The sequence below is a fragment of the Apteryx mantelli genome, chromosome 8 (genome assembly GCF_036417845.1).
Source record: "Apteryx mantelli isolate bAptMan1 chromosome 8, bAptMan1.hap1, whole genome shotgun sequence".
In the NCBI taxonomy this organism is placed as follows: Eukaryota; Metazoa; Chordata; class Aves; order Apterygiformes; family Apterygidae; genus Apteryx; species Apteryx mantelli.
The window spans coordinates 31924580-31941324 of record NC_089985.1 but is presented as its reverse complement, the minus strand read 5'-3'; the positions used below and the strand labels follow the sequence as shown (position 1 = coordinate 31941324).

Sequence of the window (16745 nt, the reverse complement as noted above, 5' to 3'; positions counted from 1 at the left end):
CGGCCATGTCGCGCGGCGAGGCCTTGCGGGCCCGCCGCCAGCCTGCCGGGCCGTCGTGGCAGCCCCTCTCGCCTGACTCCCGGCTCTGCTCTCGCTGCTTTTCCCTTCGCTGGGTGCTGGGTCCCCACAGCTAAGTCAGACTGCTCTGACTCTCCCCTTTGCGGCACACGGAGTAACGCGGCTGATGGTCTGCAGCACCCGAAGGGAAACTGCAAACAAAACCATCAGGATGAGGTACTTTGGGAGGAAGACAGAATTTTTCCTCTGTTTTAATGTGCAGTCCTAAAGATTAGGAGCCCCGGGAATGCGCAGTGCTGGTTATATTCATTTTGTTTTCCCTTTTTTGCTAAAAGGTGCCATAAAGAGAAAGAAGCGGTTGTTCCTGAGAGGGCGTGAGCGCCTTTTGTTGCCGGTGCACAGGAATGCATTTCCTTATTTGTGCAAGAAGGTTGAAAGTAAGGTTTAACTAGATTTAAAAGGATTGAATTTAATATGGAATCATCAGTACTGAGTATGTACAATCTTGCCAAGTCAAAGCTACAACTATTGATTTCAAGAGGAGCAGAATTTGGCCTGTAACTGAGAGAAGAGTATCCCTCAGTGTACTGGACTGTGTATTTAAACTTAACCACAACTAAGAATATTACAACCAGTTTTGACTTTTACTCCAGGCTTCCATTCTTGTAAGTATTTTATAAACTTTTAGAATCTGAAAAGTACTGTAAGCTCCTCTCAGAAGTGCAGGCAAAATATATACCTAACAGAGCTTTGAACAGGATTTTATTTCCTTTCAGAAAGACGATTCTGCTGCAGATTCTTTTATTGCTGTTCTGACTTAAATCACGCCAGAGACTTAAAGGTACAAAGGTTAATTCCTCTCTTGGGCATTCACATGACCAGATTTTTCTGTGGTGCATTTCTGTTTAGGCAAAATACAGGCAAGTGGAAGGAGAGTTCAAGGAAAAGACAACAAAAAGTAACATAGAGGAAATACAAAACTGGGAAGGAGGAAAGAATAAAGGGGAAGGAGAGTGCTGGGTTTGGTTTGTTTTTAGGGAGACATCACCAATCACAGATCGTTTAAAAACAACAGTCTTAACACTGTAGAAGATGCTTGAATTATATGAATGCTAAATATGAAAGCTTTAACAAACCTCAGCCTCCAATAACATACAGGGAGTAAAAGAGAGAAGGGAAAGAAGAGAAAATCCTTTTGTTTTCAAAAGATAGTGATCATCCAAGCATACAGCCATAAAAATTGTTAATTAAAAAGCAGGTATTTAGGGAAGGAAAAGGTAACACGGACATTTTGATCTAGAAACACAGTCTTCATTTGAATTAAAGAAGAAAAAGCAAATACGTGCTTTGTATATTTAATGATATGTAATTGTTTTCATTAAATGTAATGTGCACCAATTGCTTATGCATATACGCCCCAGGGGCTTGAACATTTCAGTCATTAGACTTTTTGCCTATATTATATTCCACTGTCCACAGAAGGTCAGGATTTTACTCTTACTATGCCCCTGATGGTGCTGTACATATACTATAAATTCAGTATGTTCAGGATTCAGCAGGCTTTCTGCATGTGCAGAGATCAGCTCTACAGAACATGCATGGTAATTTCGTAATGTGCTGGATTTAGAGGGCATGCTTGGATCATCTCTGCACAGCCAGTGCCATAAAACTGGTGTGTATATGCTCAGTTTGCCTGTGCCAGGTATCTAGTAGCCCAAGCCCAGTTCAAGCAACTGTTCTGACTAGGCTCATATTACTCCGTAAGTCCTAGATACACTTATGCAAAATCCTCGAATTCTGCTCCAACAAAATACATGGAAACCCAAACATACGTTAGTGTCCTGAAATAGGACCTATGTCTTTGCATTTATTTGGCATATCCTTGTCACATCATGGACCCATTCCCAAACAAGGTGCCTGGGAGAGGCTGTCATCAAAATGATACCTGTAAAATATGTCTGGGTTATTGATTTGAACGTTGTAGGACAGTCTCAGTGCTCCACCACAGCAGGGCCAGCCTGCTCCTCTTTGTTTCTCCATAAACTATGTATGTTGGGCATATCTGCATGTATGGGTGCAAAGAGACCTAAGCTTGGTCTGCTGATGCTCCATGCTAATCAGGTACAAGATGATCCTGTCTGGCAGCTATTTTAGCAGAGCGTGACACCAAGGCTAATCCGCTGCGCAAAGAGGGATGCGTGGAGAAGCGAGATATAGAGAGAGCTCTGTTCTTCTGGCACCTGTGAAAGGCATGCCCTTTCCTTCTTGAAGAACTTCAGTTTGTTTTCTAAATAGCATCTTACATCTAAAGACTGAAAGAGGCTACAGAAACATATCTGCTCACTGAACAAGGAGCAGCTCTGACCATTTCTCACGCCAAAACCTCCAGAAACAGATGTTTGGAAAGAGCAGCTCAGAAACTAATCAAAAGTAATGAGGCCATGGACATATGAATGGAAATGAAATGCTTAAGGCACAAACCTGGAACAAACTGCATTGTGGTAGCTATGCAAAATATTTATACTATGCAAGTGTGAGAAATGAGCATAGCTAGCATTAAAGGAGCTTGAAGCCATGAGAAAGTCACTACTGCTTTGTCCACTGGTAGATTTGTTAGAGTTGCAGCGAGACTACGTTGTTCTAGAGGTTTTAATGGGACTGCTTGAAGTTTCTGGGGTTAACCTGTTCTCAGGGTGCATGGCCTGAGTTGATAGGTAGGTATATACATTCCTCAATTTATAGACCTCAGTTGTCATAACATGGACTTAGCCACATTAAGAAAGTTTATTTTCTTTTCTATAAAAGATTAAGCGTGTTGTAACAATAGAGATTACAGTAGATAAAATCTTTGCGTTAAGGTGAATTCATTTTTTTTTATATATATGTATACATGTTACGTTGCTTTTTATAGTTAAAGGAGTAATTTAATCTGGTACTGAAACCAACCATCTCCTGGGTGAATCACCATAGAGCTTTGGTCACTGAGCAACACTACATAGTAGTGTAGATTATATTGTTTAGCATTTAAGGTTTGTTAATCCTTTGTAGTTTTCTCCACATTGCAATTTGTAATCATGTTTTAACAGGTATAAGGAACATGACTTTAAACTGTGAAACAGGCAAGCAGTAAAAGTCAGTTGGTGAACAAGTTTATCACTTTTGACAAAAGCAAGCCCTTTTGTTGCTGATATGTCCTTTATGGCCTTTAACACTAAATAGTTAATAAAACTGTAATATTAACATTCAAATTTTGTACCTCAATCAAAAATGCAAGGTCTGTTTCAGTTCAGTCTTAGATCCAAATGCAATGTGCATGGGATTCACTCAGGCTAAATGTCCCAGAGTAGATTTGCTCTGGGAAGGGTACAGAGCTCCCTGTACCCAGCTCAGAGATCGTGCTTAATTTAATTTTTGGGTTTATGCCTGATTTACACGACTTGCACCAGGCTTCCCACTGATGGAAGCAATTAAAGCCTTAGGAATCAGTATCAGGTTGAAGAGGCAGTTTATAACAGAGGGAGGTGATAAAAGTTTTGATCCTCCCCATATGCAATAGCTTCTGCGCACATACATTATTTTGTTAATAGAAGGTCTGATTTTATTGATATTAAAGTCAATGGCAAAACCCCCATTCACCTAAATGGCACGCCAGTCATGTTCATCTTAATCTCGTTCAAAATCCAGGGTGTCCTCTGCCTCTTTTTTGGCTACTGACTTTCAACTAATTATAGCTTGGTCATATTAAGGCATTAAAAAAAAAAAACCGTTTCTTCTTGCAATGAGCCATTGGAATCACCTTCCCGTTAACTGTTGATGACTGTTGCACTGGATGTGTTCGCGGCACCTCCCGGCACGCTCTCCGCACAATTATCGCCATTTATTGCAATGCTCTTGCAGCCGGGGCAGCGCCGCCGCCGAGATAAGCCGCCGGGCGCCCGCTATCGAGCAAGCCGGCAGCGCGGGCGGCCGATGTGCCAAGTCATGCTGCCCCTGCGCGGGGGGGCGGCGGCGGCGGCGGCGGCGGCGGGGCCCCGGCGCGGCCTCGCGAGAGCGGCGCGGCTATAAAGGCGGCGGCGCGGCGGGGGCTGCGGCAGTGCGGAGCTTCCTGCAGGCGAGGCGCGTGCGGAGGAGCTGCGAGCCGCTTTGTGTGAGCGCTGCGGCGGGAGGGGGGTGCGGGTGCGAGGGGCCGTGCGCCTGCCGCGGGGCGCCGGGCTGCGCGCCGATTTTTTTATTTTTTATTTTTCCCCCCAAAATGTTGTTGGCTTTCCGCTCTGCGCGGATGGAGTCGCGGAGGGGGTGCGGGGCGAGCTCTCGCTCTTTGCAGGCTTCCCCCGACGGGTGCTCCGGCCTTCTGCCGCCGTTTTTTCCCCTCTCCCGTTTTCGTGGGGGTGGGGGGAGGGTGGGGAGGTTAACCCTTGCTTGGGCGCCTGCCGCTCCGCTCTGCTCTGCCCTGCCCTGCCCTGCCCGCTGGGACGGGCGCGCCGCGGTGTTCCGCGCGGCCGGGCCGGGGCGCAGCGGCGCGGAGCGGCCACCTCGCAGCGCGGCCCTCCGCGCACCCAGCGCCCTGGTGCCCCTAGAGCTTCGGGCTGGGTAGTGACGAGCCCCAGAGGCGCGTAGGCCTCTGGCCCTGAGGCGTGAAAGAAGGGGGCGTGTGCTGGGTTGGAGGAGTCCGCCATGCGGGCGTGCAGGGGCAGCGGGCGTTTGTCACGGAGCAGTTCAGTGACCTTCCGTGCCGGCGGCCGCCGGGCTCTTCCTTCTGCGCCGCTTCGGCGAAGCAAGCTTAGCGGTCTGCCTACCTGCCTGCGGTGTACGCGAACCGAGGAGATCTGTGACAATATCACTCTTAATTTCTGACCGCAGCTCGGTGACTTAACCGCATTTTTGTGACAATCTGAAGGTAGCGAAGGGGGATACTTGACGGTGTGTTTTGAAATGCCCTTCCACTATCGTTCAGATATCTTAAAGCTATGAATTTCTGGTTAGAGTGCTGGACTAGTTTACGATAATTGCAATTTGGAGATAATTGGTGCTGTGTGCAACTAAGAGCACTGAAAGATATTCTGACCTGATTAAACTGCACTCGACTTGTAGTGTCTATATGCCTCTCTTCTAGGATGAAAGGAAATAAAAGACTGAATCTGTGTTCTGTCACATTGGGTTAGGAAATGCTGTGGTTAGAGGACCAAGCAGAACATGTGAGAACACATACTAACCCTGCACAGAGAAGCAGATGTTGGCAGGCTGCGGTGGGTGCTCTAAAGGAAGCAGGTGGCTCTCTTGCAGTACAGTGCAGCTATGTCTCCTAAGCTGACATTGAACACCTCACCATGTTGTATGAAAAGGGGACAATATCTTCTAGGTTAGAAAGGGGGAGTATCAAAGAGCAAATCTGACAGCTTTTATTTGACACTGAATCCCTAGTAAAATGTTCCAGGGGACTTGCTGATGGGACAAATAGAGGAGGACTGGCATACTACTGAGCAAGTGGATGACCTTGAGCTTGAGTAATGGGAAAAAAATTGAATTTAATGATATAAAATGCAGGGTCATGCACTTCAGACTAAACAGCTATTGCTTATAAGATAAAACTCACTAGTTGGAGGCGTCTCAAAGGAAATACTGTGCAATGGCTGCCCTCCCACTCTTAAAGAACTGTAGTTTTAGAATTGCATCTGCATTCATGGCTACATTAGATGTACAGCAGGAGTATTAATGTTATCCAACTACACCTTTTCAGTAAGATCCCATGAACATGCTGTATGGTTCTGGCCACCTTCATTCATATGTGTGCTGCAGTTGAACTGCTTGGATGAACAAGTGGCTGAAGAGCTTGCTGCAAGAAGGAGTTGAAAGGGTGAAGGCTGAGATATAGCTGATTACTATCTATGACTATACTGTGAGGATATGCAAGAGAACCTTTCAAAGATAAAATGGTGCTAGTAAAAAGGCTAAACTGGCAAGTTTAAACTTGAGCTGGAAACTAAAGCCTTATGACTTCTGGACTAGTTCTTTAGGAGGAGTGTGGCTGCCAAAGGAGAAGGAGCCAAGAAATGAGGTGCTCTCAAGCTGCTTAAAAACAGATTTAGTGCCTTGCCAGCAAGACTTAGAGGGATCCTTGAATCTCTGCTTTCCCTTGCAAGATGAGACTCATGTTAACCTTTCAGAGGCTTGTGTCTCCAAGTCAACTAGATGTTTATAACACTGATTAGGTGAATTAACTTCAAAATGTTTCTGTGTGAGCTGAAGAAATAAGGTTCATAAGTGTTATCTCTCTGAAAAATTACACTTCAGAAGCAACTGAAACTTTAAGGTGATAGATAAATACTGCATTCTCAGACTGAGCAAAAGAAACACCGTACAAAAACTGGTACAATGTGTGACAGTAACATTTAAGGCAGGTAGCCTGAAGTACAGTGTTTGTCCAGTTGTTATACCCCCTCTTTACTAGAAGACTTAAAACAAGCAAGCAGGGGGAAATAAAACACCTAAACCCTGGCCTTACTAGTTTAAGACTTGGTATATAACTGTAATTGTTAACATAAAATGTTATTCCCAAGTGCACTGCGAGTCTTCCATTTGCAAATAAAACAAGATCAATTATTTAAAAGGCTGAAGTGTAGTTATATAGGGCATTGTTTTTGGGAGGTTAACAACTGTTCTCTTCTTCCAGAATCAATAGGAAGATAAAATTCAAGGTCTTAATTTCCCTTGTAAACTTGAAGGCTCTCCTCACTTAAAAATTAGAAAACTTAGACTAACTTACTCAAAGTGAAACTGGAAGTTTTATTGAATGCTCTAGAACTCTGTTATCTTTGACCAGATAACAGCTCAGTCTGGTAGAGGACTAATTACTGTTACTTGCTTAGGAGACTAATGATCCATAAATCTTGTACAGTTAGCAGTCTAGCTAGTAGCTTGGTCTGGATACTTACACTGTGTTTATCTGAATCTGATTGTATTCCTCCTTGAGATTAAAAACATGTTGCTTTTACTGGACTACCCAAATGGCAAATGTGAAACTAATCTTGCTCTTAAGCCTTGTGTTGCAAGACCAACTGCTGATGCATTGTCCCTGTTGATATTCAATCTAAATTGATAAGATGCTTTGAATACTTGCTTTTGGGTACAAACATACTGCTGTCTTAACTGTGTCATTATTAACTCTTTTCTAGAACAAATCAAGATGTCTTCAGGAAAGGCATTCATTGGAAAACCAGCCCCTGAATTTACTGCCACGGCTGTAATGCCAGATGGACAATTTAAAGACATCAAACTCTCTGACTATAAAGGTAAACATATCTGCTTCTTGGATTACACAAATCAGTATCCATATTTGAAAGAGGGAAGGACATCTGAGTAATGTATCTTTGATTTGGTTTCAAAGTAATGGTGACCACTGCTAGTAGACTGAAGTATGTAACTTGTGCAGCAGTTCTGTTGAGTGATGGCTGGAGAAGACTTAGAAAGCTATGGGGAAGCTGTGACACATGGCCAAATGTTCCCGACTATAATTCCTGCTCATCAACATAAAATTCCCCCTAAACTGTAATGCTGGATCAGACTCATTTGGCTTGTTTTATCACGCTACAAAAAATGATGCAACATCTCCAGAGTATTGTGTGGAACAGCAATATCTTGTCTCTTAAGGGTTTTCTGGCAATAGGAAGTAGGCTCTTTCAGCTAACCAATGAAGGTCCTTTCTCTAGAGTACTATAAAAATGTCTGCCTTACAAAGGAAGAAGTTCATTAAATCCAAGTGAAAGGCTTAAGTAATCAAGTACTGATGCAAATAAATTTAGAAAGAGGCATCTCTAGCTGGAAGCTCCTTGCCCTCAGGCTTCATAAAGGCAGTTATTAGGTGTAGACTAGTCACCTAAACAATTGAAATGTCTTCTGGCCTCTGTTCTTTCAGACATATGGTATCCCACATTCTGTAAGTAATCCAACTGTAGGGTCTCCTGGTGTAGGTACTAGGTGGTACTCTGAGCCAGCCTGGGGGATTAGACCCAAGAGATGGATGTTCCTTGTCAAATTTGAGCATCCAGTTCAGCAGACCTTGCTCGAGTAGGGGTTTTGTATTGTTTGTTAGCTGTAGGATGACCTTGGATAGTGTTGCAAGTGGTATTTGGCTGAAATGAAAATCCCCTGTGGGCTTTATAGGGCTTGCTGCCTGTACAGCAGGCCTCAAACAGGCACCTGCAGTTCATCATTTAATCTTTAAAGGTACTTTTGTACCCAGCTGGTTCTCCTCTGTGGATAGCTGAATGTTTATGCTATTGAATATGAAAACTCTTAAAGACTAAGGTAAGACTAACTGGTGACACTACTCTTTTTTAGGAAAATATGTTGTGTTCTTCTTCTACCCTCTGGACTTCACTTTTGTCTGTCCGACTGAAATTATTGCATACAGTGACAGAGCTGACGAATTCAAGAAAATTAACTGTGAAGTAATTGGAGCTTCTGTTGACTCTCACTTTTGCCACCTTGCCTGGTAAGAATCAGCCTTTTAACTAAATATAATGTTCTGACAGGCTCAGTTATTACCAGAACTGAATCCTGAGCGTTTTAGAACTCTAACATTGCCTACTGAAATATCAAATAAAGGCACTAAGGAAGTACTAGTAGCACAGGTACTTTACAACAGAACTGAGAATACTGGTCAGTTCTTCTGTTGCCTCATGGCAGACCAATTGCAGTACTGAAGAAAGGATCAGTGTCTGTTATGATACCTTATACTTAACTCTGAACTGTCTTTTTTTCTTCATAATACTGAATTTTCTATTTTAGGATCAACACTCCTAAGAAGCAAGGTGGTTTGGGTACTATGAAAATCCCATTGGTTTCTGACACAAACCGCGTCATTGCCAAAGAATATGGTGTACTTAAAGAGGATGAAGGTATTGCATACAGGTAATATGCAATAAGGTAAACTTAAAGTATTGCCATATGTTGCAATACATGGAACACATCAGATGAACACAATTTGCATGTACTTGAAAGTCTTCTGCAAGCTGAAACTATTGGCTATTCTAGGTATAAACTAGTTTAAGCTATTGGACACCTACAAGAGTTGTTAAATGGTTCTCCTTAGTGTTTAGACTTCACAGTTTTGATAAGTTAGACAGTAAATGCATACTGTGTTGCTTTGATCACTGTATTACTTAGAACAACTTGTTACCTACCTAGTAAGCACAGGAGTGTCATGTAAGCTGGTTAGCTTCTGTAAATATAATGCAAGACCTACAAAGTCATGAAGAGTGATTACTGGTATAATTCAGTGATTAAAGTACACAGGGATTTAAAACCCAAGCCTTGTCTTGTGTTCAGCTATTGTTGAAGTTGCTGAGGGAGCTGAACTTCTAACTTTTAATGTGATGTTGACTGGAGGACGTTGGCCAGTCAGCCATTGTGTTTTTTTGAGAACAGTGTGTGTAGTTGCTCCTTTGATGGAAGAATGCCTCTCCTTCAATTCACTTTCCTTTGGTTTCTCTCTTCCCTTGTTCTTCTGACAATATTTTGCTTAAATAGGAGTGTTATTTTCCTGCATAAGTGTTGCGACTTACCTCCTTTCCCTCCCAGCTCCTGTTGAAACAGTAATGGTTTTGAGCCTTATATTCAATGCCTTGTGTACACAGAAGGCATTATTGGGGGGAGGGTGGAAGAAGAAGAAGTGTCAGTAGTACTAGATCACAGAACAGTGTCATGATAGGAAACTAAACTTGAATATTAAAACACTTCAGGCTAAACTGACTTCTAAAAGCTATGTTTTAACTTTTTTTTTTGTAGGGGTCTGTTCATAATTGATGAGAAGGGGATCTTAAGGCAGATAACAATCAATGATCTTCCTGTTGGCCGTTCTGTTGATGAAACACTCAGACTTGTGCAGGCTTTCCAGTTTACAGATAAATATGGAGAAGGTAAGGCTTCTTAATTTTTCTAATCTTAAAATGCTTTTCTATAGAACAGTTTCAACTAGAAAAGTTAAATAGAGGTTTGATTTGAAAGGTATTAAGTACATATATAAATCCATGCATGGCAAGTAAATGTGCCTCTTAAAATGAAGTTTGTCTGTAGAGTTACTTGAAGGGCATCATAATACTATATTTATCATGTTCCAGTTAATAGTCCATTGAGTGCTGAGCAAATATTGAAATATACAGTCCTTATGTGCTTAAGATGTCCAGCACTGAATCAGTTTAAATATTTCCTTCAATGAGAGACAGAATACTTGAGATGCAATTGTTGACGAACATAGACTGTAATTTTGCCTGCAAGGGCAAGCATAATTTAGACTCTGCAAATCTGGTAAGTTGGGGCTGTCAGTACTTACAGTGCATTTTGCTAAGTAGTCTTACTGTTGGACAAAGCACTGCAGTGCCCAGAAAGCTTGCTGGTCTTTCTCTGTGGTCATGTGTAGTGATACTAAACAAAGGGGAAAATGGATGAGAGAGTCTGTGCACAGAGGTCAAGAGCAGTATTAAGGTGCTTGAGGCTGGTAGCTTTTCTGCAGGAAATACAACAAAGAACTGCAGATGAAAGCTTGGAAACCAGTTATGGAAACTAGCTAAAGACTGGTCAGAATTGCCATACAGCCACTAATGACAGATGTTGCTACTGGTCATGCTTAGCTTGCTTCAGAGCTGGTAAATCAATTTTAATAAAACAACCTGCTATTGTGTCTTTGCTGTAGCTTCTGTGCCATCCTGCAGTTCAGTTAAGGAGACATCCCTAATATAGGATGATAGAGCTGTCACATGTCTTAAATGAAGCCTCTTGGGGTTTACCATGCCCTCAAGTAGTCAAAAAATCTGGCAGCCCTTTTCCTTCAGAACTAGGACTGTATTTTCTGATCTAAACCAGGCTAGACCAGAGTAAGGTATGTAGCAACACTCAGAAGCTGAGACTAGCGTAGCTAAAAACTCCAGACTTGTATGGAGCAAGCATTGAGTCTTACTTGGCTGTGTGCAAAAAAGGCTACTTGAGGGTCACTGGAATTTTGAGACTGAGTTTCTTTTTTTTCTTTGCTGCTGAGTAATTTGTCTGGCACTACATAGAACAACTTTATTACAACTTTGGTCCTTTGATAGCCGTACAGTGGAACTATAAGCAATTCAACTTGTCTCCCCTCTCCCCGCTGCCTGCCCCCAACCCATCAAAATGTGTTCTAATAGTTAAAAAGCCTTTCTTGGACCTAGGCTGCTGGAGTTCGTGTTCCCTTGCTGTTGGGCTTCTGTAAACCATGTGGGTGGGAGGGGAGGTACAGATGTCAGCAGACAAACTTGCATGGTTCCTTGGATTGGTTTGGTTCCCTGAGTCGCTACTACCAAGCGCGCAAATAAAATGAGGAAAACAAGAACTGAATATATTGCAACACTGAATAATGTACCTTGTATAACTTCTTAAACTGTATACAATTCTTGAGTTGCTAGTTGGCTTTACAGTTGTATAAAACATGTTCTGCAGGAATGGCTAGTAAAACTTAAACATTCTTATCATTTCAGTGTGCCCAGCTGGCTGGAAGCCTGGCAGTGACACAATCAAGCCTGATGTTCAGAAAAGTAAAGAGTATTTCTCGAAGCAGAAATAAATTTCAGTCCAAGTGGAAACTAGTATGCCTTACATAAAGAGCAAGCATCAGTTATTGAACTTTGACTAAATTGTTGCATCTGAGTCGAGGGATCATGCTATAGGTATAAACTGTAACTTTTTTACTTGAAGGAAAGCTTGTCCTGTTGACAATACCTTCATAGAAAATCCTAACGATCATTATCTGTACATGCCCCACTGACTTTAGTGACAATACAGTGTACGTGGATAGTCATGTGTTGCATATAGAGCAGTAGTATCCTTTTGTAACTCTATTAAACTTGTGGAAAGAGCATACTGTCTACTGTTTTTATCTGTAGTCACTGAGAAAGCTGAAGGAGCAATGCAGGCTCTACCTTTGTTCTGCTGGTCAATGATCATTCAGTAGAACATAAACCTACAGAAACTACTCTTTGTAGAGGAACAGGAATGATATTGCTTCATAATATACGGGTTGTGGCATAGTCACTTGATTCAGTAAAGCAACTTTTAGACTAGGCAACTTTTAGACTAGTGATCTTGGCTAGTATTTAAAAGCTCAGTCCATTGAGCTGTCTGTAGGCAACTAGATTCACAATGCCCTTCTAGTGCTTCATTAAAATAGAGATATTAGAAGCAACACAAGCTATTAATAAGCACTTTAGTACAGCAAAGATGGTTATTTTCAGACTACACTTACTTAAATTCTAACTTCAGCTGCTTGGACTGCATTCAAAGAACAAAGCTGAAGTCTTGAAGAGTTTGGGAAGAGGAAAATGGTTTGGTGATATTAGTCTGTCAAACTTGAGCAATACTTCAGTGCCCAGAGCATGGAGCACAAATGTGTGTGTTTGACAAAGGCCACATGTATCTTCACCCTCAGTGAAAACTTACTAACTTCTGCATTTAGCTTGATCATCACTATGATTGCATATCCTAAACTTCTAGGAATGGTAACATCCAATTTGAAGACTGTCTATACTGGTATAGGAGTAGAAGACTAGACTCTGAAAAGTGAACTTCCTTGGATACACAACACATTCAACCCTAGTCTTTCCCACTGCATGGAGTGGGAGTCCTGGGAGGAGTGAGAGTATGCTAGCTAATCATATGACCACAAACTAGCTGTAATAGTTCAGCCTCCTTTTGATCTTACCTAATACTGACTGCACAAGCAGTATGAATTCTGGCACTCAGGTGTGTTCAGCCTTGTCTTTCCTCTTTGTACTCCAAATGATTATATGCATATCATAAAACTCAAAGTGCATGGTTATGGCCTTAAGTTAAACTAAAGCTGAGTTGCTGTGTAGCTTCATGGTTACAGGTGCCATAAAATAACATCCTGAACCCTAACACTGGGGATAGAGGGAAGGAGCTATTGCTTACCACTATAAATGAAAATTATAGCTTTGTGATCTATATGTACCTGTAAAGATTAAACTCTTTGCCTCTGAGTTCTGCTCCTCAATTAGTGAACAAGTTCTATCATGCTTAAAGTAAACAATAACAAACAACCAGAGCCACTTTGATAGTCAGAAATGAATATGAAACATGACTGAAATAGTAGCCTTGTCAATGTTCTGCGTATTTGGGGGGGGGGGGGGCAGACTTCTTGCAGCAGCCTTGCTGCCAAATACTCAGTAGGTACTAATAAAATACTTAATCGCTGGTATCTTAACTGTAACAAATGTTCCTGGACCTATGTGAAACTGGTGCTTAAGACTCAAATGATTTTTCTGATCAAGGTAACAAATGAGTTTATCATTCTGGGGTGGCTGGAGAGTAGCAGGAGTGTCAAGGTGTTTCCAGGGACTGAGCAGTCTCTGAACCTTATCAAATATTTGTATGGGGTAAGATGAGCAAACAAATGTTAATGCAGTATTGTTGAGCAGAAAACTGACCTTTTTCTGATATCAAAAATGTCCTTGCTGTAGCAAATCATCAGGGAATAGTGACTACTAGCTTAATGTAAAACTCATCTTTGATTAGGTGTATCTAGTTATACCACATTTGAATTGGTCACAAAATTGGCTATAGTAGAACTACAGTACTGGCTTGTACAGTCCTGTGCTCCAGTCATGTGAAAATAGGCATCTTCCTCCCTGGTGGTGCTACTAAAGTGACTTGTGCTCTTACTCAGCAGTCAACTTGGGTCGGCTGTGACTTGACCATTACACTGTGTGATGCTGTATGAAGTCCTGCCAGCTCTTGGTAGTGACAGATAAGCCTCTTCTATGTCCAGACTAGGCGATATGTTAAAAACAATGTTAATACAGTGAAAAGAAAATGCCCTGCTGGTGTGTCTACCCTTCTTCATGGGGACAAGAGGATTCTGTCCTGTCCTTGGTGCTCCCTTCTCCCGGGAGGGAGAAGGTGTCCTCACTCCCCCAACGCAGGCCCTCGGAGGAAGAGGAGGGGTGAGGGCGGCCGAGCCCTGACCCCAGCGGCTCCTCCTTCCCCGGGGCCCAGGACCTGCGTCACCCTCCCCTGACAGGGGCGCGCGCGCCGCCCGAGCCCGCGCTTTCCCAACGGCCGGCGCGCGCGGAGGCAGGGGATTGGCTGGCGGCGGGGCGCGTGGGCGGTGCCCCGCCCCCTGGGCGATGGAGCTGCGCATCTGCCCGCCCTGCGTGGCCGTGTGTGGAGTCGGGCGCTGGACGTCGTTCAAGGAAACCGTCGGAGTGTGCCCAAGTGCGGGATTCAGTCTCTTACTGCTGCTGGGAACAAATACAGGCTGAATTACCTTGGTGAAAGATTTAGGATGTCAGGGAATATCCCATAAAACAAAGAGATACTGTCTTAATCTATTTAACCCACTCCTCTGAAGTGAAAATTCGAGTGTTGCTTTTGCCCTCACTGCTAGCATTTTTTTTTTGTATTTTCACTTCTACTTTTTAAAGATCATCTTTTAATAATACCTTGTACCACGAGGTATTTATAAATAGCTCCCAGCTTTTAAATGGCCCAATAATAATGGTTGTTTTCAGGTGTTAATTTTCCTGTTTTAAAAAGTAAATTGTTAACTGTGATAGCTACATAAGTGTCTATTAATTAAAAAAATTACATGATTAAGAAAAATCACTGAAATATTTCAGTTATAATTAGTCTATTGCTGTTCATTTGTAGTCGATGCATCAGCTAGCTAAAAACATTATATATTTAAAAATCATAGTAAATCACTGGTGAATGATGATGATGCAGAAGTTCAAAACAGCCAAGAAACAAAAATACCTCTGGGATAGGAGCTGTATTATATGTTTGTACTGTAAGGATCACTGTGGAAATGGATGCAATTAAGTAATTCTTTTTATTCCTTCTTTAGTAACGTGAGGCATTCGTGGGAACGTTTACCACACTGTCATTTTCTCTCTGAGTGTGAGAGGCATAAAATTGTTGGTCAGACCCGAACGTCTCCAAGTCAAGAGGAGTCTGTTTGCTTAAGCTCGGCATTGATTCAGGTGTTGTTTGAGGCTCTCATCCCTCCTAGTATCGTGACGCCATCATTTATCATATACCAAGATGCATATTGTATTTACATCGTGGTTATAAACTGTTTTTGTTTCCATGATTGATGAGTGCCATGTTTCTCAGTGAGGGAAAAACACATGAGCGTTCTTAATTTTGGTGACAAGAATGATAGCTGTTGTAATATTGTATCTTAGTGGGATTTTTCCATGAAGATGCATAGAAGATGCTATTTAGAAAGAAAGTTATTCTGAATCTTCTTACGTGTAATTGATTGCACATCTCTTTTCTAGTTCAGGTGCTTGTTAGAGATGTAGAGAGGTGCTTATTATAGAGAACCTTGTATTCATTACTTTAGAATATTTTAGCATAGTCAGATGAAGGGAAACCAAAATACATAATATTACTGCCTGCTTATTTCTTTCTCTTTATCGTAAGTTAATTGTTGTGATTACTGAGCTTCTGTATAACTGGCTACTTGTTACTTTGCAAAATAACATATTTTGCAAGTGTATGAAGTTTCATTCTTAAGAGATTCTCTGAATATTTGGATCAGTTTAGATACTAGTATTTATCTTTTACAGACTTTATAGACATTTGTATGTTGTTGTATTCCCCTCAAAAGCAGAATGCCAAAGGAAACAAATGTACTTGCAATCATCTGCTGACAACATGATAAAGAAATTGGCTATTCTTTAATGGATTCATATTCTTGTTTTTGAGAGCTGAACTACACTGCACCAGTTTATTACTCTGGTGTAAGCATCTATTCTAGATATATCACTATAGATGGGATTTTTATCTGCTTTGTGAGAACAGTTAAAACTGTATGTAATTAAACAGTGTTTCAAAATTGCGTGTAGTAGTCTAGTTACCAAGAGCAAACTCTCTGTCAATATAATTGCTCATATCAATCTTTGAAACTTATTTCAAACAGCTGTAGTGAAATAGCCCTGACATGACCTCTCTGGAGGTGTGGTCTTGTCCTCTTAAAATATATGGCAAAGTTCCTGTTCACTGCAATTTTGCAAATATGGCTTTAGGTACTGATTTGTCTGATCTTATTGAAGACTGAGTGAAAGTGCAAGGAAGTCATTCTGCTGCACATTGTGTTCTTTGATTATTACCTAAAATTAAGGGGGTTTTTTTGAGCTATCTGCAATTTAGCTTTGGAAGAGAATAGTGCTTGTGCAAAAACATAAACAGTTATTATATGGTATGTGTAAAACAAAATAGTGCATCATACTTAAACTCTATGTTTTATATTTATCATGGTGTATATATAGAATGTGATTTTCAATACTTGACATACAGATAGTAACCTTTAGTAGATTTTGTACATCTATTGTATGTGTACGTTATTTCAAAATTAATAATTGGCTATTTATTTTTAGACACAAGAAAAATATAGTAAAATATAGCACCAGGAAATCTGCTGTTAATATTCAGCTACATGTACAGAGGGAAATAGAGTGCCAAGGAATTCCATCAGCTCTGACTTTCACAGAGCAAAGCAACTCATAGTTTTTTTTTTCTGACCTGTGCAACACCTCCCATCATGTAGCAGTATGCTGGCATTTTTAAAAATTAAACTTAGCATTTTGTTATAAAAAGTTTCCTGGTGTATTTGAAAAATACTCTAAAAATTATTAAAATTTAAAAGTGCTATTTTCTTAACTAGTGCTCCAGCCTTTTTAATA

The 16745-nt window shown here is 41.4% G+C and overlaps 1 protein-coding gene across 2 annotated transcripts; it reads left to right on the top strand.

Moving 5' to 3' along the window:
• Positions 1-380: 380 nt before the first annotated feature.
• On the top strand, positions 381-11899 carry PRDX1 (peroxiredoxin 1). 2 transcript variants are annotated; one of them, XM_067301159.1, is made up of 7 exons: positions 381-683; positions 795-859; positions 7191-7307; positions 8356-8509; positions 8806-8928; positions 9805-9935; positions 11520-11899. In XM_067301159.1, exons 3-7 carry the CDS (start codon positions 7202-7204, stop codon positions 11603-11605), a joined length of 600 nt encoding a protein of 199 aa, XP_067157260.1. In that variant the 5' UTR covers positions 381-683; positions 795-859; positions 7191-7201; the 3' UTR covers positions 11606-11899. The 2 variants fall into 2 exon arrangements, with proteins under 2 accessions (XP_067157260.1, XP_067157259.1); XM_067301158.1 differs by lacking the exons at positions 381-683; positions 795-859 and adding an exon at positions 4062-4165.
• Positions 11900-16745: the final 4846 nt, after the last annotated feature.